This window comes from Carica papaya, chromosome 7 (assembly GCF_054855325.1).
Source record: "Carica papaya isolate Zhongbai chromosome 7, ASM5485532v1, whole genome shotgun sequence".
Lineage (NCBI taxonomy): Eukaryota > Viridiplantae > Streptophyta > Magnoliopsida > Brassicales > Caricaceae > Carica > Carica papaya.
Window position 1 is genome coordinate 10,059,258 of NC_142315.1, and position 27,666 is coordinate 10,086,923.

At 36.3% G+C, this 27,666-nt stretch overlaps 1 protein-coding gene across 2 annotated transcripts; it reads left to right on the forward strand.

Annotated features, from left to right (window-relative positions):
- The first annotated feature begins 1,232 nt into the window (after positions 1-1,232).
- LOC110809277 (copper-transporting ATPase PAA2, chloroplastic) lies at positions 1,233-27,666 on the forward strand. 2 transcript variants are annotated; one of them, XM_088208384.1, is made up of 17 exons: positions 1,233-1,976; positions 2,184-2,261; positions 2,530-2,627; positions 2,729-2,782; positions 3,040-3,126; positions 3,480-3,644; positions 4,469-4,579; positions 4,812-4,880; positions 11,528-11,637; positions 12,081-12,186; positions 12,667-12,733; positions 23,322-23,401; positions 23,551-24,008; positions 25,504-25,678; positions 26,072-26,203; positions 27,038-27,188; positions 27,310-27,666. In XM_088208384.1, the coding sequence occupies exons 1-17, from the start codon at positions 1,337-1,339 to the stop codon at positions 27,396-27,398; spliced, it is 2,670 nt and encodes an 889-aa protein (XP_088064510.1). In that variant the 5' UTR covers positions 1,233-1,336; the 3' UTR covers positions 27,399-27,666. The 2 variants fall into 2 exon arrangements, 1 of the variants encoding a protein (XP_088064510.1); XR_015813644.1 differs by lacking the exon at positions 27,310-27,666 and having other exon boundaries at positions 26,076-26,203; positions 27,038-27,179.

Consider the following 27,666-nt stretch of genomic DNA (forward strand, 5'->3'; position numbering starts at 1 on the left):
GATTTGATGATGGTGACTGAGGAAAAAAAAATAAAAGGTTACGTGAATTGATAAATGGATAATGTGGACAGCCTGACTAGATATCCTGGAAAATGGTGGACAGACTGGGTCTATAGAGAACCCTACCGGGAACGTGGTCTCTCATACCGGACGGGGTATGGAGACCTTCGGTATTTTGGCGCCCATACCGAACGGGGTATGGGGACGGCCCGTTTCACCCTCATACCGGACGGGGTATTGATGTTCATGGTTTTGGTGCCCATACCGGACGGGGTATGGGGACCGCTCTGGAATCAGGTTATAAATGTTAAGGGTTCACGGGTAGCGGGACCCCTATGGATCTCCATGGATACTAGTAGGGTGGTAAATGAGGAAAATATGTTGTGTAATGATTGAAATGCAAAGGCGTGGTAAGTATTATGTTATACAGTTCATATGATTTCATGATGATGAAAATGTTATTGCTTTCATATGTTGTTTTATAAATCTCACCGAGGTAAGTGGACAGTAAAAGATTTTATTATTGATAAAAGAATTTGTTATAAATTATACTCCATTGGTCTTTTTGTGTTTTCTACTCACCTTTACCTCCGTGGCGGTGAGATAGTATGATGTCTTTACTGGGCTGGTGTAGCTCATTCCTTATTTAACCATTTCAGATCAGGAAGACATTGTTCCCGAGCCCGTTCCGCAGGAAAACGGCGAAGGGGACGCCTAAAGACTCCGTAGTTATATTTATAGTTTTTATTTTCGAGTTTCTCTTTTAGTTAGTTTGTTTTTTTATACTTTGAGCACGTTTTTTGTTTTAGTGTAAGGGATGTTAATCAAAATTTTTATTATACTTCCGCATTTGACATTTTTAATACACATATTTCATTCTAAATTCCCGGGGCCGTTACAAAAATCATGCTGGATCTTAATTAATCTAAACCACGTTGGATTATTAAGAATAAACCTTAAACGGATGAATTTTTTTTCAGTTCTTAAAAGCTATGTTTTTTTTTTCTTTATTATTATTTTTAAATTAATATGTATATATTTATTAATAAAATAATACAAAAATTATATATTTATAGAATTATGAGAATACGAATAAAATATTTTTTAAATATAAAAACAATAAAGCTTCTTTACACGAAATAAACGTGCGGGTCGGGTCGGGTCGGGTCGGGTCTCTGATTGTCCATAGGGACCGATTTGACAACAACCTCTAATGCATAATCAGACCTGAACCCTCAAATTCATTTCTCTTCTCCAACGACCAACTACCAATAATTCTCTCTCTCTCTCTATGCCTCCATAGCTTTCTTTCCGGCTCTATCTGACGTCTCCTAAAATGGCTACTGAGTTGCTTGGTTTCTCTTTCCGTCCTCATACGAGCCTGCGCTTCACCCACAGTACGAATGCCAAAGCTGACTTTGTGAAGCGACACCGTCACATCCTTCTTCCGAGACGGCGGAGTCGCCCTCTCCTTCGCCCGTGCTCAATTCCGATCATGACAAACTCCCTCGAGACTACCACTCATCCGCAAAACTCACCCTTCCAGGCAGCAAAACCGCCGGCAAGCCAATCACTCATTCTTCTCGACGTGACGGGGATGATGTGCGGTGGTTGCGTGGCCCGAGTTAAGTCGCTCCTCTCCGCTGACGATCGAGTTGACTCGGCCGTCGTCAACATGTTAACTGAGACCGCCGCGATAAAACTGAAACCAGAGTTCGCAGGAAGCAATATGGCGGATACTATTGCTGAGACTTTGGCGAAGAGATTGACAGATTGCGGGTTTGAGTCGAATAGGAGGATCTCTGGGCTTGGAGTCGCGGAGAATGTGGAGAAATGGAAGGCGATTGTGAAGAAGAAAGACGAGTTACTTCTTAAGAGCAGGAACCGAGTGGCTTTTGCTTGGACTTTGGTGGCGTTGTGTTGTGGTTCTCACGCTTCGCACATTCTGCATTCCTTGGGGCTTCATTTCGCTCATGGTAATTTCCCTTTCTGTCAAACTTAGCGGAATAAAATGAAATTAATGATGCGCTGGTTTCTACCACCATTCCCATATTGCGATTACTGAAGTTAAATTAAAGCTTTCGTCGCTTTTTTTTATTGCTACGAGAATCGCTAGTTTGATGGAGTGTAGGAAGTACTCAAATTAGTTACATTTTAACTTGATTTTTTGGCCTCTGATGTAGTACACTTTTTGGAGGTGCTTCATAATTCTTATGTGAAGGGTGGATTGGCTTTAGGAGCTTTACTGGGACCGGGAAGAGGTCAGTTGGCCTTCGCATTTTTCTGATCCTTTGATTGTTAATGCAACTTAAGAAAGAAGTAGTATGAAAGTATTTAGATTCTTTCAATGAGCTCCAGCAGCTCAGCTCCCGATGAAACTTTCTAATTGTTCTTAAAAGTTAGCTCGACCTCTGTGCTTCAGTTGTTTGTGCAAAGGTTTGCTAACAATTTCTTACTATAAAATATAATGACTAAATTTTGAAACCTATTCAACATATTTTCATTTGATAGAAATAAAATATACTGCAGACTTGCTATTTGATGGTTTTAAAGCATTTGGGAAAGGATCGCCTAACATGAATTCACTTGTGGGATTTGGATCTGTTGCTGCATTTATCATTAGTGCGGTGAGAACTTTGTTCTGAATGCTAGTATTTACTTTTACCTGCATCATAGAAAAGCAACATTGTTGGAAATTGTCATTTTCTTGAACTTTTTGCTTTTGTAGGTATCACTTTTTAACCCAGAGCTCTCGTGGGACGCATCATTCTTTGATGAACCGGTGACTTGCTTCACTTTAAGCCTATTTCTTGTTCAAGTTCTATGCGCTTCTTCTTACATGATCATAAACTAAGATATTAGTTTTGAAAACAAAAAGTAGCAAATCCTTCTGGTCATCTTTGCATAGTAAATAATAGTCAACCATGTTACTGCTTATCAGCAGTCAGGAGCTCTTTATTCTCACAGCTTGTTCAAAAATTTGGATATTTTGGAATACTGATAAATGCCTTACAAGATGGTCTTGTTTCTAGTACGCAGGTCATGCTTCTTGGTTTCGTGCTGCTTGGTCGTTCTTTAGAAGAAAGGGCAAGGATCAAGGCATCTAGCGACATGAATGAACTTTTGGTGAGTTAGAAAGAGCCTTATTCTATAGTTTGAAGGACAAATATGCTCCTTACTTCTGTTTTGCATTAAATTAGTATTTCTCATGGCTTCTAGTTTTTTGCTCTACTTAGTGAACTTCTGCCCGTATTGGTTCCAAGTTAATCAAAGTGCATAAGGTTTCGTTGCAACTTCTTGTATTGCCTTAATATGGACTAGGTCTATCTCTGAAGCAGCAAGATGAGTGATCTATGTAAACTTTTTATAAACTAGAAGACTGGCTGACTCCTTTTTCTTCTTTTTGTCTTCTCTATTTTCCATGTGATTTTTATGACTTCTGATATCCCTTTTTCACCATGATCTTGGTGTTTTTGCAGTCACTGGTTTCCACTCAGTCAAGACTTGTGATTACTTCATCAGAAGCTGATCCTCCGTCTGATACTGTGCTTTCCTCTGATGCAATTTGCATTGAGGTCCCAACTGATGATATTCGAGTTGGAGACTCTGTATTAGTTCTGCCAGGAGAAACAATTCCTGTAGATGTAAGTGTTGGTGGTTTATGATGTTTAGCAGAGACTAAAGTTTAGAAATCTCTGTAAATGTTTATTCTTTTCAGCAACAACTTCCTAAATGACACAAACTTAAGTTGGATTAGACATTCTTTTGTTGTCACATTCATGCATAGTGTAAGAGAGTAGAATTGCTCAAAGATTTAATAGGCATGGAGAAACTACAAACAAGCACAACTAATTAACACAACACGTAATTCAGTTTACCCTTAATAGGGCCAAAACCATGCGCCAAAGACACTTAACCATTGACTAAATATTAAGATTACTAATACATTAATCATTCCTAAACGGTCTCTGACCTAAAACAGAGTACTAAATCTCAAACCAAAATCTCTCAGACTAAGTGAATATTTGGACTAGAGTAAGAGATTACCATACAGTTACCTAACTGCAACCCAGAAGTACCAAAATGTCCAAAACATAATTCTCTCCAAAGAAAAGGAACTCAAAGTAACTATTGTGCCAAACCCAGAAATCCCTACAGTTAAAAATCCTCTTTATAGAGGAAACTTAAACTTCTTTCCTTATCAAGATTGAATAGAAACTATATGAAAAATTAAGAAGCCTAAAACAAATAGGAATTTTAGATTAGCAAATGGAGAGAATTTGTATTGGACTCAGCTGAAGATTTAGCCTCTGTATGACACATCACACATGTATCTTTTGTTAAAAATGCGAGGACCTCGTCAGAGAACAGATAAGGAAGATCATCATGTAGCTAACATGTCAGTGCTGCAGGAAAAACATAACTTATGCAATATTGAGTCTCACTGAAACTGATATTTTTGGTGCAGGGGAGAGTTCTTGGAGGAAGAAGTGTTGTGGATGAATCTATGCTCACTGGAGAGTCGCTTCCTGTATTTAAGGAAGAAGGCTTCACCGTCTCAGCCGGAACTATTAATTGGGTATGATCGAGAGACTTAAGAATATGTAATTTTTGTAGCAAATTCATATCGATATATAAGCAGCATTTTGTTGTGGAAATCCATGTAGACATTAGTTTGAAATTATTAGAATCATCAAGGGAGATTTGGCATCTCATTTCTGCACCAGCTAAAATACATGACCAATTTTAGCGTTAACCCAACGATCATGTCGGGTTATTTAACAAGAAGGCTTATTTCCTATCCGTTTCAGGATGGTCCTCTAAGGATTGAAGCCTCTTCCACTGGCTCCAACTCGACAATAGCCAAGATTGTTCGAATGGTTAGTAAACAATTACCTTTTATGAGTAATCTACTTTTGTTATTTTAACAAAATTCAACAAGATATAGGGCTGTCTCTGTTCCCTTTAGTACAAGCTCAAAGTTGTGAACTTGGCTTTGTATTGTTAACAAATTGAAGAAGTGTTTAACTATGTCTCATATGCAAGCATGCTATTTTGGTAATTTATCTTTTATCATGTAATGCATAAGCAAGGCAAAGCTACGTTACTGGAATCCAAATTTTCAGCACCTGTACCATATGGTATTAGTTATTTATACCTATTAAGAATGATTTAATGTACATTTTATTGAATATTACAATTTTATATATACAGGTTATATAGAAAGAAAAAAGAAATAAACAATAAATTATAATTAATTACAAAAGATATAATTTACCATTGACCTAATTTACCATTTCTTTAACACTCCCCCTTATGCTGAGAAATATTGTTCATCACAGCTTGTCAAAAAGAGATTGAAATATTAGATTTTTTAAGACATTAGTTAACACATCTGCTAGTTGAGAATTGATAGGCGTGTATGAGGTACATATTAGGCTATTATCAAGTTTTTCTTTGATAAAATGTTGATCGATCTCAATGTATTTGGTTCATTCGTGTTGCACTGGATTATAAGGCAATGCTTATGGCTAATTGTTATCATAGTATAGGTGCATAAGGTTTTCCCACTTGTTTTTAAGATCTTCAAGATTTTTTTTATCCATAGTAGTTCTCATACTTGTATCATTGTAGAAATTCTGGTTCTGCACTTGATCTCTCAACTATACTTTACTTCTTACTTCTTCAGGTGACTAGATTGCCCCATAGAAGATACAATATCATGTCGTAGACTTTCTGTCTACGACTTATCCTGCATAATCTACATTAATATAGGTTTCTCAGGGTAGTTTATCACTCTTCATGAACATAATTCCTTTGTCACGGAACCCTAAGGTAATGCAGTACTCTGTAAATTGTTTGTAGGCATATTTCTTTCAAACTGTGCGTGAATTCACTTATAGCACTCACTGCATAAGTAATGTCTGGTCTCGTGTGAGATAAGTATGTTAATCTCTCAACTTATCTCAGCTACATCTTCTTATTTACTGACATATTTTCTTCTGTTATTCTTAATTTGCAATTAGGATCAATAAAAGTATTTGATGGTTTTGATGTTAATTTACCAATGTCCCTCAACATGTCATGAATGTATTTCTACTGAGAAATAAAAATCCCAGATCTTGGGTAGGCGACTTCAAATCCTAGGAAATACTTCAACTTACCAAGTTTCTTAATTTTTAATTCTTTTGTCAGCCATTATTTCAGTATCAATTCTTCTTTCTCATCATTTTCTGTTACAATAATGTCATTAATGTATAAGAAGAGCTATAATCCCTCCTATCTCTAAATGTTTGATTTACAAAGTGTGGTCTCCTTAAGTCTACTTACATCCTAGATCCGTCACCCTTACAAACCTGTCAAACCTTGCTCTTGGCGATTGTTTGAGTTTATATGGAGGTTCTTTTAGTTTACATACCTTATTTGGTCCTACTTTTCTATCAAAGTCTGGTGGAATATTCATGTAGATTTTTTCTTATAAATCTCTATGCAAAAAAATAATTTTGCATCAAATTATTGTAATTATCAATCAAAGTGAGTAGCTAATGACAACAAGATTTGCATAATGTTCATCTTGGCTATTGGTGCAAACGTGTTCTGGCAATCTATCCTATATGTCTGCGTATAGTCATTTGCCACAAGTCTCTCTTTATATCTTCAATTATCCGATTTGTGTTGTATTTGATAATAATGACCTATTTGTATATGTAATTGAACAGAAAAGTATAGGAATACTTTTTTATAATATTATTCCAATAGATTTGTTATATATATACATACAGAGAGATTTTAACTAACATAAATTAGTCTATTAATTTGCTGCCTATTATTACGGTAATGTATATGAAAAATCAACTACCTATAATTATACATCATATAAGGAAAGTATGTTGTTATCTTGTAAATTATTGTCCCTCAAGCTGGAGCATAAATATTAATTATGTTCAGTTTGTTATAAAGATATTTAGTCCGAGTTCCGTTTAAAGCCTTTGTGAATATATCATGTAGTTGTTCTTTTGTTTTCATATAGTCAATAGAAATCAAGTTCTAAATTTTCTCATGGAGAAAGTGACAATCAATTTCGATATGTTCGGTTCTTTCATAATACACTGGATTTTAAATAATATGGAGGGCAATCTGATTATCACACCAGAGTTTTGTAGGTGACACGGGTCATAACTCTATTCTCAGACTCTGCACTAGATTGAGACACAACGATCTGTTTCTTACTTCTTCATGATAACAAGTTCCCACCAATAAAAACGTAATAACCCATAATGGATCTTCTATCAATTTTAGATCGAACTCAATCAGTATCTGCAAAGTATTTAATACAAGTGTGCTTATGATTGCTAAATAATATGTCAAGTCTCGAAACTCATTTTAGGTAGCACAGAATTTGTTCCAAAGCATCCCAGTGTTTGACTGTAGGTACAAATATAAATTATGTAGCAACACTAACAATATAGATAATATCGGGGTGAGTCACTGTGAAGTAGTTCAAGAATCATCAAGGGGATCACCATCATCTTTTGTAATATATACATTTGACACCATTTGTGTGTTGCATGACTTAACTTCCAACTTTCCAGTTTTTGCAAGTAGATCAAATATATATTTCTTCTGAGAAGAGAAAATCCATTTATCGCTTCTTGTTACTTCTACTCTAAAGAAATATTTTAGCTTACCAATCATCTCCTGTAATAACAATATAAACAACAAGAAATATACTACCAGGTACTGATTGTTTATAGAAGATTAAGTGATTGCACTTGTTCTTTTTCATCTCAAATTCTAAAATTACTTCATTACATTTATCAAACCACGCACGGAAACTGTGTTTCAAAGCATACAAATTTTTTTTTCAAATAATATACTTTCTCATACTCCCCTTAAACAACAAATTCAGGTGATTACTTTATATACACTTCTTCTGGGAGATCGCCGTAAATGAATACATTCCTGATATTCAATTGGTGTAAGAGGTAGTTTTGAGATGCCGCAATAGAAATGAATAAACAGACATATGTAAGTTTGGCCAACCAAGAGAAAGTATCAGAATAATCCATCTCATAAGTTTAAGTATAGTCTTTTGCTATAAGACTGGTTTTAAGTCTTGCCACAGAGCCATTTAAATTTATTTTGACTGAAAATACCTATTTGCACCCCATAGCCTTTTTACCTTTGGGTAAATCCATCAAATCCCAAGTTTGATTTTCATTGAGAGTATTTATCTCATCAAGCATTACATTATACCAACCAGGATGATTTAAAGTCTTCTTAACTGTTTTGGATATGAAAATTGAATCTATAAAAGCAATTAAAGAGTTACATGAAAGAAACAGGTAATCGTATGAAATAAAATTAGTAATGGAATAAGTAGATTTAGGAATTGTGCATCGACATTTACTTTTGCGAGTACTAATGGGAAAATCAAAGTCATGTGGAGTAAGATTTGATGACGAAGAAGTTGGCGTAGGACATATATCATTAGTCTATTGTTTTCGAAAATAAATACAAACAATTGATGGTTGTACTTGAGTCAGAGACACATCATCACCATCATCAACTTGCTCAATTAGAGCTGGAGGCACATCATTAGAAGAAACATCATTATCTGATTGCTCGGTAGAAACACTTGTTGTGAACCTATAGATAAGCCATTCATCGTCCTCCCACTGACTTGTAGAATTAGATGATGAATAGAAGAACGGTGTATTCTCCAAAAAGATTATATAAATTGATACCAAATATTTATTAAGATCTGGAGAGTAGCCACCGATATCCTTTTTTAATGCGAAAATATCTCATTTGTATCCTACATGTTTCTTGCCTTTGGTAGATCTGTCATTTCCTATGTCTGGTTTTTCTAAAGCGTCTGTATTTTTATATTCACAGTATTTTTTTATTTTCTACAAGATAATATCTCATATCTGTGTTAAGAATAGACTCAGTATTGAAATTTGTGAGAAAATTTTTATGAGACGGTAAACACTTATCAAATAACACAAACTATGAGATAAAATAAAGAGGGTATTTAGTGCATTTTCTTGTATATTTATAAAGTGCAATAGATATACTATTATTAGACTGTATAGGTTTTGCGAGACTCACCTCAATTCTAAAGTCAAAGTATGATTCTTGGACCGACTTATGCTCAGCACTCGACATTTTCCTCCTTGTATAGACCTGAGAAAGCCTAGGGTCTGATATAATCTCTTGGATGAATGAATTTTCTTGTGGGTCCTGAAAGTTCTCTTGTAGTGATGGTGTTGGGGAGTCTGGCAAAGGTGGTAAGGTAAAGTATCTTAAAAATTATGTATTTTTACCTTTCAATCTAAACTCTCTCTAAAGATAAAGTTGGGTGAAGTAGAATTCTTATTCAACAAATATAACATTTGCAAACGCATAGAACTTTCATGTGGACAGATGGTAACATTCGTTCCTCTTTTGAAAGGAGAAATGCCCCACAAATACACTTGGTATCAAGTTATAGGAAAAATATCCTAACATTTTCCAAAAACTCTAAATCGGCCTTTATTGTCGGAAGACAAAAAGAAAAGCCTCAAACCCACATCTGACCTTCATAGGCGGCCTACATCAACTTTAGTCGTCGTTCATTTGCAGAAATACACTTGTTGCACCAGAACTGCACTGGAAAAATACTCTGTTCTCGCGTGCTCTACTCCAGCAGCAACTCCTCTAATATTATGTTAAGAATGGTTTGACATGTATCTATTGAATATTATAGGCATATATATACAGGTTTTTATAATAGAAAATGACGTACATAATAAATTTAAATTAATTGCAAAAGATTTAATTTACCCTCTATTTGAATTAAAAAATAAACATAGCAAAAATTTTATTAACTGACACTGAGAGGGTCTCAACTCGTATACAAAATATTTACATATTTACTAATAAGTCAATTAGGTTCTCTAAATCCTTCATAGAGTTTAGAGTATGACCCAATAACAAAACTCCAAGGGTTTATAACCATTTATTCCTAATTAAGTCAAAACCATTATCATCATTTATTCCTTCAAAAGCTCTTGCATTTCTCTCATTTCAAATTGCTCAAAAAAATTGTGATCAGAATAATTTCAGTGTGTTTCCTCCACCAGCTAATACTATTCCAAGTGCATAACTCATCTCAAACCAATCCCGACATCACCCGCTTCACACCTAATAAACCACAGACCATAGTCTATAGCTTGTACAGCTCCAGGCACCATATAAGTAAATGGTTGCAAGTCTACACAGTCTTTTTACAGAAATAACATCCATTCACCATAATCTTAACCCCTCTCATGAACTTATCAATGGTCAGAATGCACTGCCTACTGGCCTCCCAAGCAAAAAAAAGACGCTCTGGGAGCGATTTTAATAACCAGAAATCTGGTGTCATCATCTTCGTGCTTGGTTAAATCCCTATATTTTTATTCTCTTTAATCTAATTCACTCTTCCTCTAACAAATGTGATGCCATCAAAAAAATTTAAAATACGTTAAAAAAGTACTAGTAACATTTTGGACGATACCTTAAAAAACACATTACCTTTAAATTGCTGTTAGTAATTGTAATGCCTTGAAAAATACAGAAAGTTCCTTGTGGGGTACCATAACAAATTTGAATATACTTGTTAAAGTTTCTACTTTGGGATCATTTATGTGTCTGATGACAGAGAATCAGAAGCTAAGAAGACATAACCATCACCTGTAAGTGCAGTAATTTTGGTAATTGCATTAATGACACAAACTGTTGTTGCAAAGAACTAAAGCCACCCATCATTGGAATCAGAAATGAGTACTTCCTGGGTCTTCTTCCTTTATTTCAGTTATTGAATAATTGAATGGGCTTATTAAGATAGAAAGCAACAATCTCTTGGAGTTCAAAAGTATTTAGTATCTTTGAGAAGTTATTCTCTACTATTTTGGACCAGTAAATTTCTCATAACACTACCGAAAATATTGCTAGTATTCTTGAAGAAACCATGCCATTTGATATGGTATACCTTCCAAAGTAATGTTTATGACACTTGGAAGGTGCCACAAGAGACATGGCATTTGATATGGTATTTCCTAAAAGACTTATATTTTTAAATTACCTTAACAAATACCGGAATATCTGGGTACTAGTGCTGGAAAAAAAAGCCTTCTGGCACCAGAAATTCTAGGGCAAATTATATTGTTGTTTGATTGAGAAAATAGATATTATTTGTAGATTTCTCTGGTTTCATGGGGAAGGGCTGGAATGGGGCAGTGGAAAACTTATTATTATGCCAAGGAAAGATGGGAGAAGCTTCAAAATATGGAAGCAGAGACCATTGAAGATAATAATGTTTTCCCCTGGTAGAAGGTTTTGTGACACCTTTAATCCTCAATCGTCATTCTTTTAATGTTTTTAAGTTAGCTAGTAGAGGAATTATCAACTTGGCAAATAAATAATCTTTATAAAATGAGCATGGAAATGAGATGTTGAAAATTTTCTCTTGTATATTAAAGCATTATGCTGCAATGTTCAGGTTGAGGATGCTCAAGCTCATGAAGCACCTGTACAAAGGCTTGCAGATGGAATAGCTGGACCATTTGTATACACTGTGATAACTGTATCAGCAGCAACATTTGCCTTTTGGTATGGACTTGCTTCTCATTTGGTATTGTCTTTTTTCTTTTTACATACTAATTTGTGACCTTGTTTTTCTGCCGAGTGAAATATTTGGGAGCTAGGATATAAATCAAGTGATAATGATCATTTTGTAATAGAAGAATCCAATAGATAGCTAGGCAGATAATTCCACTGCTATTGACATCTGCCCTTCCTTCACCATATCACCAACTTATTGTGGCAGTTTAGTGTGTTTCAATAATAGGTGTGTTTGCATTTGATGCAGATCACAAATGCTAATTATTGTGGTTTTCTGCACCTGCTTATCTTTTTTTCATTGACTTTCTCTTCTCCTGTTTTTTTATTGAATGTCATACCTTGTTACAAGCAAGCAAATGGTTTTGGATTAAGATATTTGTTAATTTTTTAGTCGTTCTTTTGCTTCTTAGATTTATTGCTTTTTTGTTCAGGTATTTCGTTGGATCACATATTTTTCCAGATGTTCTGCTCAATGATATTGCTGGGCCAGATGGAGACCCTCTGCTTCTAAGCTTGAAACTCTCTGTCGATGTCTTGGTAACTGGTGTTGAATTACATGCCATTTTGGGTAGAATTACTGAATTGAATTGATTATAAAGTTTGGCCAGTTATATTTTAAAAAAAGAAATAAAATTTGGCCTGTTAACAAATAGGAGATGCAAGTTATAGCGGATTATCCATATATGATCTATATCGGCATAAATGATTAAAGTGGTGTCATGTCATCATTAGGTTGAGAGTGCTCATTTCTGTATCAGCATATTGCTTAAAATGGAGTGACATTATCACTAGGTTGAGAATTTCTTTTTCCTTTTGAGAAGATGTATCATGTGGGAATTGCACTTATCGATCATAGGAGCCTCTGATTTTGGGATTAGATGATCCAATGAAGGAGGTTCATGTGATGCCTTGTAAAAATTAGCATCATCCATTTAAAAATTGAGTGGGGACTTGAGTTCACATGTTTATTTTTTGAGTTAGAATTTGCAAAACTGATTTTTTTTTTGTGTTTCCCAGGTAGTTTCCTGCCCATGTGCACTTGGCCTTGCCACACCCACAGCAATCTTAGTTGGCACATCTCTTGGTATGTTATTTATTTTCTTGATATTTTTTCATGTTATGCATGTTACAAACACCAGAAGAGAAATGTGCTTTTGTGCAATGAATCTCAATACAAGAATAGGGGCCCACTTGGTGTATAATAATATTTTCTATGTTTGGTTTTCTATACTCAGATGTGACTATACTTCAAAATATTTGTAGTAAGAAAGATTAATCTAGAAAAGAAAGTAAATTGTATCATGAGTTTAAAAATAATTTTTAAAAAATATTTTTACTATTTTCTCAAATCTGGGGTTTTTTATTTTGCTTAATAATAATGCATTGTTATGGTCCTGAATTTGAGATCTAGATTCGTTTGATCTCTTATGGTATATGATTGTGTGATATTCAAGTTTGCATCGGAACTAGCTAGTCACTTCTAATAATTTGAGATTGAGTTCTTTTTAGCAAATAGTTTGTTTTCTATTTGGGAAGTTTTTGGAAGAATGTTGATTGGGTGCATGATATTGTAAATAGTATTAAAACATGTGTTAGTCTAGTGATCGCATGTTGGTATGACTTTAGATCTTGTAGGTCTTTTGGTTGGAGATTTGTGATTGTGATGTGTAACATTGACAAGAATAGAAATGATTTAAGTAATGAAAATTGTGATATTTTAATATCATGTGGGAAAGATATGTGATTGTTGAATTTTATATGAGAACTCGAATATTTCGTGCTAACAACTTAGGCTTAAACTTTTGGGTGTTAGTGTTTTGGGTTCAAAAAGTTATTGAACCAAACGTTGGATATTGTAGACTGTGAGTAGAATAAGCTCTTTGTTGAGAGAATTCAATAATCTTTTGAGTTTAGAGAAGAAACTCACCCTCAGAGAGGATAACCTTGTTTGACAGTATTTTATTGCTTCTGTTCTTTAAATACCGTAACAGCTCGGGACTATGCATGGTAATTGCCCCTGTAAACAGGAATTTTCTGGTAAGTGGTTGCTGTAACTGCCTGTAAAGTTGGTAGGGTAGGTATGACAACTACCCACCAAAGTGAAACAACTTAATACATAGAAAAATCTTAGAAAGAAAACAAATTAAGGAGATCCTGGGAAACAATCTGAAACAGAAAATATACTTCTTCTCTCTGTTCTCAATAATACTTCTTTTTTCTATCAAAAAAATCTGAAACAGAAAAAAATATCCAGGGATTGTCCAGAACTGGTCCAACTGGGAAAGGTGTGTAAACTGATGAGGAACAAGAAAACCCTAATTAGGAGATATTTATGCAACTACAATATGTATAAACAGACTTATTATTAGTTTTTGATTTTATTTCTTATATAACTAGAAGTCTTGTTTGTTATTGTTATTTTTAGTTTAGATATTCTTTGTCAAGTAAAGTAGATTCTAATACGGTGGTGGAGAGCACTTACCACATTCTCAATGGGGGCATGCTTCAAGTTTTAAAACAGGCTTTCTTTTTCCCTTTGAAACACTTCAACTGACTTGGTTGCTAATACACCCGAACCTATACCAAAAAATCTTACTAGCAAGGCTCATACTAGCAAAACTCTTTCCTTTTCATTATTTTGATTAGTTGTTAGGCTCATACTAGTAAATATTTTGAAGTTCATCGAATGCATGAGTGAGAGTTGTCCTGACGCCGTCGAGTGGCCGTAACGGCACTGCTGGGCAGGGTCATGTTCACGGGTATTCGTAAATTTCTGGTGGCAGGACAGAGTTTGTTTGACATAGTTGGAGAGGGTGATGGCGTGAGAGTTTATGAAAATGGGAGGGGTGCCCGAAAGTCAATCCTATTTCAGAAGGGGATGCTGAATGGCTCATGAAATGCTTCAAGGAATTTTGGTGGGAGAAATCAGAGGGAGGCTGGGGTAGATGTAGGCGAAGCCGGAACAATATCCTTTGGATGGCTCTAAGCTGGATTAGGGGAGAGAAGTTTGTGGTTCTATCCAAGGCTAATGTCGGAGGTGGAGGGAGATACAAGTGGATCTTTGTTCTGAAGGGGGAAAAGGTGGGAGGGTGGTGGCATTGAGGCGATTTTTGAAGTTCAAGGAACTAAGCTAGTTGAATCAGAATGATTGAAGGGAAAAGGCGTGAGGGAGCAAGACGGGAGTGTGGACGGGTCGATGCGTTGTTCCTCCCCTCTGTTTTGAATCTTTTTGGAACTGGGTGCTGCTGCGGGTACGGGTATCTCCTGCCCTACCCGATTGTTCTCCTGCGCTGGTCGTTGGGTTGAAGAGTGATGGCCAAATTCCAATTTTCAAATTTCAAATAGTTTGCAGTCAGCCCAAAACACAGAGGGAGGACGTCGTTTTGGGGGAAATGTTTTGGAGTGCAGTATGGGGTTTTCAGAATGGAGTGGGACTGGGTCGTTTTATTTGGAGGCTGGTGATATGTAACCCAACCCATTTACCCGAACCAGTCCAGAAGGAAGCTCCAGACGAAAAAGAAAGAGAGGAAGAGGGGGCGGAAGGAAAAAAACAGCAGGAGGAGATGATGGAGGACTCAGAGCTCTGTCGTGTCTCGAGGAAGTGTTTTGAAGAGAATGTGGACGATTTTGACAATGGGATCCGGAAATCTGGCTTTGAAGGAGGGGGAGACACAGTGCTAGAAGGTAAAGAGATTGGAGATGTCGAGCAGGGTGAGGAATCTGTGCATGACGGAGAATTGTCCAGCTTGGTGGTCGCAGAAGGACTACAGGAGGTCTATGTGGCCGATGGTGGACAAGATTTTGCTCTGATGTTGGTTTAGGAGAGGTACAATGATTGTATTAATGACTTTGAGGATAATGTGAGTGTGGGCTGTAGGGAGCTTGATAGTTTGAGTAGTGATAATGATGCAAATGGGTCAATGTGGGTGATGCTAAATATCCAAAAAATTAGCAAGATGGTAGGGGTTTCTTTTTTGGGTTTGGAGGATAAATTTATAGAACTTTTTATTGAAATTGAAAGAAGGAAAATGGATAAGGGTAGGGTGGTTTCGGCTGTGAAAAAGGCAAAAAAGAGAGCAGGGGAGGGGAGAACCAGGGAGTTGAGAAGGTTGCAGTTTGCTGTGAGCTATGATAGCAAAAAGAAAAGCAGCAGGGGTGAGGGGGAAATTGGAAAGAAAAAATGATGAGTAGAAAAATTATTTAATGGAATGTTAGGGGAATAAATGATAAAAGGAAAAGAAAGGTTATTAGGGGAAGCTTGGGTTGTCAGAAACTGGATGTATGCTGCCTCCAAGAAACAAAAATGGTGGAGATCAATATAAATGTTATTCGGAGCTTGTGGGAAGATGAAGGAGGTTGGGTGGCATTGTATCCTGGAAACTAGGGCGGCGGGAGGTATTGTGGTGATGTGGAGAGAGGACCGCTTTATGTGTAAAGATATGGTTAAGGGTGACTTCTCTATGTCATGTTTGTTTGAATGTTGGTGGTGGTTTCCAACTGGTGTTTACCGGAATTTATTGTAGGGGTACAAGGATTGGAGGGAGGGGAGGGTTATGGAGGGAGTTGGAAGCTTGTAAGAATAATTGGCGTGGGAGATGGGTTGTTGGAGGGACATCAAATTGGTGTTAAGGAGGGGGGAGAGATCGGGTGACCACTTTTCTAGTAAGAGTGCAGAGGAGTTTAGGGATATCATTGATTCTTTGAGGCTGGTGGACAATAGGTGGCTAAAGGAGGAAGGATTTATAAGTTTGGTGGAGAAAGTATGGAGAGAAGAGAATGTGTGTGGTAAGGCTAGCTATCGGGTGGCAAAAAAATTAATTGCGCTGAAAGTGGCTATCAAAAGCTGGGCAAGGGAGGAGAGGGTAAGAGTGTAAGAGGGCACTAGTAGGTTGTTGGAGGAGTTAGAGTGTCTTGATTTGGAGGAAGGGGAGGGGGCTTTTCTTGGGAGAAGGGGGAGAGGAGGGAGGAGGTAAAAGTGGATTTGGCTAATAGGTTGTGTATGGAGGAAATTTCATGGAGATAAAAGACTAAGGAGAAGTGGTTATTGGAGGGAGATTGCAACACAAATTATTTTCATAGCCTTGTTAGTCATAGGAGTTGTAATTATGTGGACAAGTTGAAAATTGGCAATAATAGCATCTCGGGTAATGAAAACTTGAGGGAAGGTGCTATGAACTTTTTCCAACAGCTGTATACAGAAGAGTTTGAGCTGAGACCAAAGCCAGATGGGCTTCAATTCAAACAGATTTGTGAGGTTAGTAGACACAGTATTGAGGAGTTTTCTGAGGAAGAGATTCTTTGTTATGAAGCTGTAATGGGGATAAAGCCCCAAGTCCAAATGGTTTCAAAATGAAATTTCTGCAGCAGTTTTGGCCTTTATTAAAGGAAGACTTGGTGAACATATTCAATGAATTACATCATTCTGGCACTTTAGTTAAATCACTTAAATCCACATTATTTGTTTTAATTGCTAAGGTGGAGGGTGTAAAAGATATCAAACAGTTCAGACCTATCAACCTAGTTGGGTGCATCTTCAAGCTCATTTCTAAAGTTCTAGCTAGAAAACTGACCAAGGTTCTTGGGGACTTGATTGGTGACTGTCAACATGCGTTTGTGGAGGGAAGGCAGATTTTGGATGCTGTTTTGGTGTGAGGTAGTGGATGGTGTAGTGAGTAAGGGGGAGGAAGGGGTTCTATGCAAACTGGATATGGAGAAGGCGTATGATCATGTTTATTGGGATTTTGTTGACTATATGTTGGAGAGATTGGAGCTTGCTGGGAAGTGGAAAAAATGGATGAAAGCTTGCATTACTATTGCTTCGTTTGTGGTAATAGTTAATGGTGGCCCCTCTTCTTTTTTCAGGGCTTCTAGAGACTTGAGATAAGACGATCATCTATCTCCACTACTATTCATTATAGTCATAGAAGCTCTAAACAGAATTCTTGAAAAAGCGAGGGAGAAGAACCTGATTAAAGGTATGTTGATTGGGAGAAGTGGGGGTCAATTGGAAGTGTCATATTTGTTCTTTGTGGATGATACATTGATTTGTTGTAAGTTGAAGGAAGAGATGATCTTGAATTTGAGATGCATTCTATTATGTTTTCAAGCACTGTCGAGGTTGAATATTAATTTGAATAAATCAGAGATGGTGATGTTGGGGCGCATGGGTAATGGTGACTGGTTTCCCGGGGTTCTTGGGTGTAACTTGTTCAACTGCCTATTAGTATTTGGGTTTTCCTTTGGGGGCCAAATATAAAAATGTGAAATCTTGAGACCTGGTAATTGAGTTATTTGAGAGGAAACTTGCGAGCTGGAAAAGAAATTTACTCTCTAAAGGGGGGAGATTAACTCTTATTAAAAATACTCTCTCTAACCTCCCTATTTAACATCTTCATGCTTTGACTACACCGGTGAAAAATGCCAAAAAGTTGGAGAATATCCATTGTCATTTTCTATGGGGGGATGAGGAGAGATGTCATAAATATCATTTGGTGAAGTGGGAAGATGTGAAAAAACCTAAGTATAATGGGGGAGGGGGGTTTAGGTATCCGGTCCTTGGTGGAGTTGAGTAGGGCTTTGCTGGGGAAGTGGTTGTGGAGGGGCCTTGTGGTGGAAGGGAAGTTGTGGTACTGGGTTGTAGGGGCTAGATGGGGAGATATTGGTGGGAGAGGGAGTAGCAGTGGGATGGCTAGGCCTCATAGGATGGGTTTATGGAAGGGTATTTTTATGGGGAGGGCTCAATTCTTGGAGGGTATAAAGTGGAAGCTTGGGAGGGGTAATATTATTAGGTTTTGGGAGGATGAGTGGCTTGGGAGGGGCTGTCTTATGCATCAGTTTCCAAGTGGGAACAATCTAGCTGTGAGGAAGAATGTGGTGGTCAAGGAGGTGTTTAGGGGAGTGGATGGGAGGGGTGGGTGGAACCTGAATTTGTTTAGAAATCTAAATGATTGGGGGATTGATGAGTTTTCAAAGCTTCTCCAAGTCCCAGCTGAAGTGCATCTAGATACTTATAAGGATAAGGCTGTTTTGAAGTTCAAGAGCGATGGAATCTTTACAGTTAAGTCCTTCTATGACTTCTTGACTACTAAGGCAGGTGATGCTCTGAAATTTCCAGACTTTCATATTAGGAAAGTGAAGGTGCTGCCAAGAATTGCTTTCTTCGCCTGGTAAGCAAGTCGGGAGTGTATTCTTACTATTGACAAGTTGATGATAAGGGGCCACATTATGATCAATAGATGTTACCTTTGCTTGCGGGCTGCTGAATCTTGCAACCATCTCCTTCTTTGATGCCCGGTGATGTATAGCTTATGACATATGGTGTATAGCCTTTTGGGGATCAATTGGGTAGTTCGGGGCTCGGTAGAAAATGAACTTGGGACTTGGGGTGGATTAGGGAAAAGTTCTAGTCTTGTTAAACTTATTCCTTTAACTATTTTTTGGCTAGTGTGAAAAGAGAGAAACAATAGAGCATTTAATTGGTGTGTTGGGGATATTGGAAGAATTAGAAATAGATGATTACACACTTTTGGGACTGTAATTCTGGGTCATGATATACATTGGTGGGATGATTTTGGGAGGATTTTTGATGTACTAACTGACGTGTAAATTCTTTGTATGGCCGCACCCTCTTGGTGCCATATTCATAATACACATATTTTTTATTTAAAAAAAAAGTAGATACTAAATACTAGGGTGTGTCGTATTTTAGAAACTGCTTATGAGGAAGAACTGTTAATTTTCTTATTGAATCAAGTACGAAATAACCTTATGATTGTGGTTGTGACAACTGCAATTGTGGTTTTTGCTAATCCCCATGACTGTGGATTGGATTTATTGAAAGAAAAATGCAATCATTATAAACACTATCCTGCTATGCTATTCTAACTTAGTATTAGAGCTAGGTTTAAGTCATATGTCAGGCATTTTAAGGTAAGTGGCAGACTCAAGAACTCTTTGAATTAGCTTATGAGAAATTGGGGAAACTTTTTTTCCTATCTCTTTAAAGATTGTGTAGGAGCATAGGTATAACTACTTTCTTAGAAAAAGTGGTCGTAATTGCTTCTACATATCGGAGAACATCTTTTAACTGAGACTGTAGGTTCAGGAAGTATCGAACATCTCTACAATCAATCTTTCACCATCAAGATCCAACATTACTAGAATAGACATATTTTAGTATTATTAAATATTTAGGCTATCTTTGAGATAAATCCAAAATTCGTATGAAATCCATTTGCAAATTCACATTTATTTTAACAAGAAGATGATGGGTCCTACTTGAAATAATAAAAATTGAGTTCAAATGGAACTGAAACAGTATATACAAATTTCATCAATTCTGATAGAATTTCGAGTGTGTTATTCTAATTCCACATGGAATTTATTATTTACTCAATTATTTTGTTTTCTTAAGACAATTTTTGTTTACAGGAAAAGAAAATTTGTTAGATAGCAGATAAAGAAGAGGTACAAAGAGGAGGATAAGGTGTTCTCAAAGAAACCTCCTAAAAAGTGGAAGCAAGTAAAATAAAAAGAAAAAAGAAAATCTGAAGAAGATAGGCTCCCAATCCTATGAAGGGTGGATAACAAAACTACTCTGAAGGAATTATGAGCACAAAGCCAAAAAAGTGAACCTCTCCCACAAGAACTGAGGAGGTGTAATGCAATCATTAAAAATTCTGGCACTGTCCTCCAACCAAAGCACTCACAAAACCAACCAAAATGGCACCTTCCCAAAGAATCCTCAGCTCCTCTTTTATCACTTCACTTTTTAAGTAAGACCTCAAAAAACAATAAATAAAAGTGGAAGAAACCCAGGAGGATCTGACATGAAAGACATGCAAACAAAACCTTAACGTTCTGTGGGAATTTTCATCTTCCAAAAGTAGTTGGTTGGGAAAATCAAGCTAGTAGTTATCATTACGAGTTAGATGAATGAGAAAGTTTTACGAGTGTAAGTACTGGAGAGGTTCAGATTCTGAACTCTATTAGCAATCTAGGAAATAAGATGCTCAAGCAAAGGAATCAAAGATAACATATTGGTAGATGGGTCATTGAGATTTCGAAAGAAGTGCATATCCAAGACTGATTTCTCGTGCAATGGTTAATATAAAATTATTTATTGAAACATTCGGATACAAGGAGAGATTAGAGAGACAAGGGAAACACAAAGCGAAAAGGCAATTGCCCAATCAAATGAGATTCGAGTTTATCCCCCAAATTCAATTGAGTAAAAAGGATAAAGAGATTATACACTTGAGATGTAGCTTTTTGGGGACTTCTATGGATGGTGGAATTCCTGGCAATTGAATCTCTTCATTCTTATGCATGTCGAAGATATATTAATCACCTTGTGCGTAGAGAGAGGTTCTTGAGGAAAATGCCAAAACCATATAATCAAATGAGATTCAAGAGTCATCCCCCAAATTCAATTGAGTAAAAAGGATAAAGAGATTATACAGTTGAGAGGTAGCTTTTCGGGGACTTATATGGATTGTGGAATTCTGGCAATTGAATCCCAGTCATTCTTATGCATGTCGAGGATATATTTAATCACCTTTTGCCTATGGAAAATTTCTTGAGGAAAACACCAAAACCAAATAGTCAATTAAAACAAGCTTTTTGAGTCAAAAGTTCCTATGCCCAAGCCACCCTTCTGTTAAGGAAGACAAATGATAAGACCTCCCCCATGCTGGAACACAGAAAATCTCTCATGAATTTCTCAATGCCTCAGCCACCCTCTTAGGAATTCTAAGTAAGGACATGAAATACGGAGGAATGCTAAAAGAGTAATCTGAGTTAGTACCACCTTCCAATGATCAAGCTGCCAAGAGACCCTACCAACAACCCCATCACAAAAAGAATTAGCTCTCAGATTCCCACCTAACAGAACACCTAAATAGATAATGGGCCAAGATAAATGATTGTAGCCAATAACCTCCATAGGATCACTCACCACCCCTTCTTCCCATTAATACCCACCAGGCCACTTTTCTTAAGATTGACACAGAAACTAGAATACGTTCACAAGTTTTCACAAGCATAAGAGCATCATTAGCCACAGTTTACTATCATTCAAGAGAAAAAGTATAGGATCATCTGCAAATGGAAAATGATAAATCTCAAACCTCTCCTCCCCTAGCACAAATCTTTAGTACATCTCTCTTATGCCATTTAGTCAACTTCCGACTAAGAACGACAACCACTAACATGAAGAAGAACAAAGAAAGTGAATCACCTGTCTCATACATCTAGACCCTGTAGACCAAGATAGAGGCTTGCCATTAAAATCACCGGAGAAGACACTGAAAAAAAGAAACCACTAATCCACTTCCTCCACCTAAAACCAAAACCTTTTACCCACCACCCTATCATAAACCTTTTCAAAATCCAATTTTAAAGCCGCTTTCTCCTTTTAGCCTTTCCAATGTCCTCCACAACCTCATTAGCCATTAGACTATCATCAAGAATTTGTTAAACCCACATGGTGTGCTTTGATTAAGAAAACTCTGGTAATTTAACAATGCAGACAATTGGAAAGAAAGAACTTTGATCATGACACACTAATCACCAAGCTAATGGAGATAAAATTTGAGACTTTCTTGGATCTATCCTTTTTAGGCACCAAGATAATAAAAGGTAGAGTTAATACTCCTATCAGTTATCTCATTAAATAAAATTCCTCAAAGGGACCTTTATTACATCATACTCCTGTCCAACAAGCTTGTAAAATGTAATAGAGAAACCATCAGGACAAGAAGCAATCTGAGTGCCACAAACCTACCCAGCCCTTTTAACTTCGTCTCCCTTAAAAAATCTCTCCAAGCATCTTGCCTTATTTTTGCTGATTTGGCTCCAGTTAATCCCTTCAAGAATGAGCGATCCTTATCCTCCTCATTATAAAGAGCTATATAGAATTCAGCAATCTCACTCCATCGATGTAGGATCACGCTCCATCTCCACATTATTAAGTTCTAACTCCTTAATAAAACTTTCTCTGCCTTCTCCGATAGAGGAACCCTATGAAAAAGAACCAAGTTCACATCCCCTTCCTCAACCCACTTAATCTTATGACTTCCACCTCCAACTAACTTCCTCTTTAATGATGACCTCATTGGTCTCATCATGAAGATAAAACAACCTGGTCCGTTTATCCTCAGTGATTAGAATTCTCTGCCTCCACCAACTAACTTCCTCTTTAATGATGACCTCCTCGGTCTCATCATGAAGATAAAACAACCTGGTTCATTGATCCTCAGTGATTATAATCCTCAGCTGCCAACTAATCAAGAATAAGTAGAAACAATAATTAATAGACTAACAATTGAGGTCTGTTAGACTAACAATTGAGGTCTGTTTAAAATGAAAGTATTTTTTTTAGTTCCTATAGAGTTAAAGATGAAAATAACATTTAGAAAATTGAAGTAAAATTCTGGCATGATTTGAAGGTAATGAAAAGTTGATTTTTAGAATTTTTTAGCAACCTGTTTTCTTTTTATTCTTAATTTACCATATATGTACTGTAACTTAACTGTTTTAACATATAAAGATGTATATAAGTCGAAGATTAAAAATGGAAAATGTTTTGATGTTGCAAGTGAGCCTTGACTTGTTGGATTGTATTCTATGAATGCTATTCCTGTTAATGCTGTAAGTTCCTTGAAAATGAGCAGGAGCTAAACAAGGACTTCTAATAAGAGGAGGAGATGTATTAGAACGATTGGCCAGCATAGATTATGTTGCTATAGACAAGGTATTTTTATATAAAAAAAAATCCTCTCTCTCTCTCTCTCTAACCCTCAGAAGTTTAGCAAATGGTTCTGGCTTTGATGCTTTCAGGATTTTTTTTTTTATCACTTGCAAACTTTATACTCCAGTTTTGATCGAATTTCTGTCCTCCAGACAGGAACCCTTACAGAAGGAAAGCCTTCTGTTTCTGCAATAGCTTCCTTTACATATGAAAATTCGGAAATTCTTCAAATGGCTGCTGCAGTAGAAAAAACAGCAAAACATCCAATTGCAAGGGCTATCTTAAGAAAAGCAGAAGAATTGAATTTGACCGTTCCAGTAACAAGAGGACAACTAGCAGAACCAGGTTTTGGAACTCTAGCAGAAGTTGATGGACGTTTAGTTGCAGTTGGTGCTCTAGATTGGGTTAATGAAAGGTTCCAGATAAAAGGAAATTCATCTGATCTAATGGATCTACAACAGGATGTAATGTTTCAATCATCAAAAGCAATAACATCATCATCAAAGTATTCCAAGACTGTCATCTATGTCGGACTTGAAGGAGAAGGCATTATTGGTGCCATAGCAATATCTGACAGCTTGCGTCATGATGCAGAATCAACCATCAGTAGGTAAGCTTCTCGCATAAACTGTTATGACCCTGTTAAACTTGGTGCACATAGTTATCACAACTTCACAGTGCTCAACTTATATGTATTGAAGGAAAATACAAACAGGTATAGAAAAACATACAATGGTGATTTCATTATTCCCAATAATGTGCTATTTAAAATTTAGAAAACATTAGAATACAGGATTTTAATCTTATAAAGAATTTGGTTGTATAATCCTAATTATGCAAAAATATTAGTAATTTACACAAATTATGATACAGATTAGATATAATAGTATGTTTATCATTTAGGTCCCTTCCATCCCCATGCAAGCTATGCGGGATAATACATAGAGGTTGGATCTTAAGTTGTTGAACCCTGTATTAGAAAGTCCCTAGTGAAAATGGTAGCTATTGATCTTGACTAGCAAAATATTATACTACTAACTGTTTCACCTGCACTTCTTTCGAACAAAGTGAATATCCTGTTCAATATGCTTAGGATGAACATGATTGACCAGTATTCAAAGTTATATAAGTAGTGTTGACATTATCGCTAGATAAGACAGGAGATTCAGATGAAGCAAAATGAAGCTCTTGGAGCACGATTTTGTTCCAAGATAAGTCCTAAACTACCGTGATAGCATGATATTCAACTAGAATGAGAAACTGTGCTCTGATCCTTAGAAAACTGAGATCAATTTGTTATTAAGAAAAATGCAATATCTAGTTTTTAAACGACGTGTGTTAGGACATCTTGCCTCCTACCAGAATCAAAGTAGAGCTGCAAGCGATAATATAGAATACTACCTCTGTAGCATAACATGCATTTTACAGCCTGAAAATGGTCCTCATGCTGTAAGTGATTGACAACAAAAAAATCTTGTAGCAAATCAGAGTAAGATATTGCAAAGCTCTAAGAATATTGTAATATAAAATAACATCTGAAAGCAGGAAACTATAGCTTTTAGTAGCCTAACCACGAGATTTGATAGAACTAGAAGCTTACTGTCCTTCTTACTATGTCAATGTGACAAATCTACAGAATACTTGTTTTGTTTGAGAAAGAGACCCTCCTTATTGTGAGGAATTTGAATATCCAAAAAATAATGGAGAATAACTAAATCAGTGACTCGTTTTTCAAGTTGACAAGAAGAGATTGTAAAAGAAATTACGTGAAGAAAGGGTTAGAATAGTATCATCAATATCAACAAGATTATAACTATGAAGAATGAAGTGTAAATTTTATTGAATAATAGGGTCTGTGTATGGGTGGTACCAAGTTGGTGCATTTTCCCTATCAAAAATATTGTTAATTGTGCAATCTTGTCTAATTTATTTCATTTGTAGGCCCTATCATTCTCACACTTGCATATGCAGACATACAAACATGCAAATGAGCATTCACATACATGCACAAAAACACACTCATACACAGACTCCCGCAAATATATGCTGATTCTATTTTTTATTGTTCAACATCTTCACTTCTTATTTTGTTATCTCACTGTAAGGCTTCGGCAAAAGGGTATCAAAACAATCCTGTTATCAGGAGACAGGGAAGAGGCAGTTGCATCTATAGCGGAGACCCTAGGAATAGGAAGTGGATTTATCAATGCGTCTTTGACTCCCCAGCAGAAATCTGCAGTTATATCTACTCTTCAATCAGCAGGGCATAAAGTTGCGATGGTAACATCCTCAACCAGTTAATCCTCAAGAGTTTCGTTTTTAACAAAAACATTAAAAACATTTTGATATTGTCAGGACATTAAGATGTTTTGAATCTTACAATTACATATAATGGTTCCGAATTATCATTTAGCTTAAATGTTTAGTTCTTTATAGACAAGGGAAACAACTTTTCGCTTGACAAAATGTTATTTGGGTGAAATTAGCCCCTATTGACCACTAAGTCAACCAAAAGAGTTCTATAGCAGGGCACGGATATTTGGGGAGTCGTATGGATATGAACTTATAAGGAACTAAATCAAAGGCAATTTAATGTGTAATCAAGCAGGGCATGAAGTGTGAAGTTGTGGCTTTGGTTGAATGATATTAACTGACAAGTTTAACTTTGTGAAGGTAGGTGATGGCATAAATGACGCCCCCTCTTTGGCTGTCGCTGATGTTGGGATTGCTCTACAGACTGAAGCCCAAGACAATGCTGCATCTGATGCAGCATCCATTATACTTTTCGGCAACAAACTTTCGCAAGTGGGTTTCCTTTTGATGCTGTAATTTAATTTAACCTTGATATATTCAACTAAGATTAATCTTGTTTTTTATTATTATAACATTTAGTGTTTTGTGCAAATTTTCTAAAAATGCCATCATTTGGTTTTCTTTTGTTGTCAACGAGATTAGAGTTCACTGACCTTGACTGCTGTTAAATAACTTGGTTGAATATCCAATTTTTCTAAAAGTTTAAGCTTATCGAAAATGGCTTCAGTTATTTATTTTTTAGTACACCCTCTGCACAAGCCTTAGCTGAAAGCAACTCATTTGAATTGTGGTTTCTTTTGAACTATTTCTATGCATTAATGTCCTTCTGCCAGTGTTCTAAAAATGCCATCAATTGGTAATGTCTTTACCTTGTTAAAGTAATTTGGTTGGTTGTGCAATTGTCCAAAAATCAACTTGTCAATGGTTGTGCATTCTATTTTTGTACTGTCTAAAGTGTATTGTCTAAGTCACTTTATTTACTCGTGCATTCTTAATTCACTAGTTCCACCCGTTGGTATTTGATGATTGCTTAGAATTTGCTTCCCTCACAAATCATCATTCGGAAGCTGAAGATATTTGTTTCACTTAAAAATTTAGCTCAAGTCTTTTTAAGCAATGATTAGATTGGTTGTTTCAAAAGCTGGTTCTTCCAAGGAGTTTATGATGTGTTTGTCGTGTGTAAACAAGAAAAGATAATCTAATGGAGATTACATGAAGGATGTTACTTATATATAAAATATTTTATTTCTAGTGTTCACATAGTGCAAAACCCTGATAATGGCATCGGATTTCTTGGTTTTCTTTACTGAGACTTCTTCATGGCAGGTTGTAGATGCATTGGATCTTGCTCAGGCAACAATGGCAAAAGTGTATCAGAATCTATCATGGGCAGTAGCTTATAATGTTGTCGCCATCCCTATTGCTGCGGGTGTTCTGCTTCCCCAACTTGACTTTGCAATGACACCTTCTCTTTCAGGTTCGGGAAAGTGTGTTGATTCTTTGGTTTTTGAAGGTTTTCTTAATTGAAAAGAGCAAAAAAGCTATCCAAGCTCTTCTAAGTTTTACATAACCTTCTAATTATTTGTTTGGTTCTGCAGGTGGGCTGATGGCCTTGAGCTCAATATTTGTTGTTACCAATTCATTGCTTCTGCAGATTGACGGCGTTGGTAGTAGAAGGAAGAGCTAGCATTTCTCTCGTACCCATTTCTGCCAGATAGATAAATTTTTTGGGATGTTTGGCTTCTATACGATTGGATTTTATCACAGATCATTTGGTACATTGGTGAAATTATACTGATAATGAAATAGTTATTTAGTGAAAATAGAAGAACTATAATAAAATTATAATTACATTGTGTTTGATTTATAAATAAGAATAAATTATTACAGTCTCACTGCTACATTTCGGTAGTATAGGATATTGAAATAAAGAGATTGCCACAAGTTGACCTGCA

Coding starts and splice junctions, on each gene's coding strand:
- LOC110809277 (XM_088208384.1), top strand. CDS start 1,337: ATGGCTACTGAGTTGCTTGGTTTCTCTTTCCGTCCTCATACGAGCCTG. Junction 3,127..3,479: donor GCGACATGAATGAACTTTTG/GTGAGTTAGAAA, acceptor GTGTTTTTGCAG/TCACTGGTTTCCACTCAGTC. Junction 27,189..27,309: donor AATGACACCTTCTCTTTCAG/GTTCGGGAAAGT, acceptor TTGGTTCTGCAG/GTGGGCTGATGGCCTTGAGC.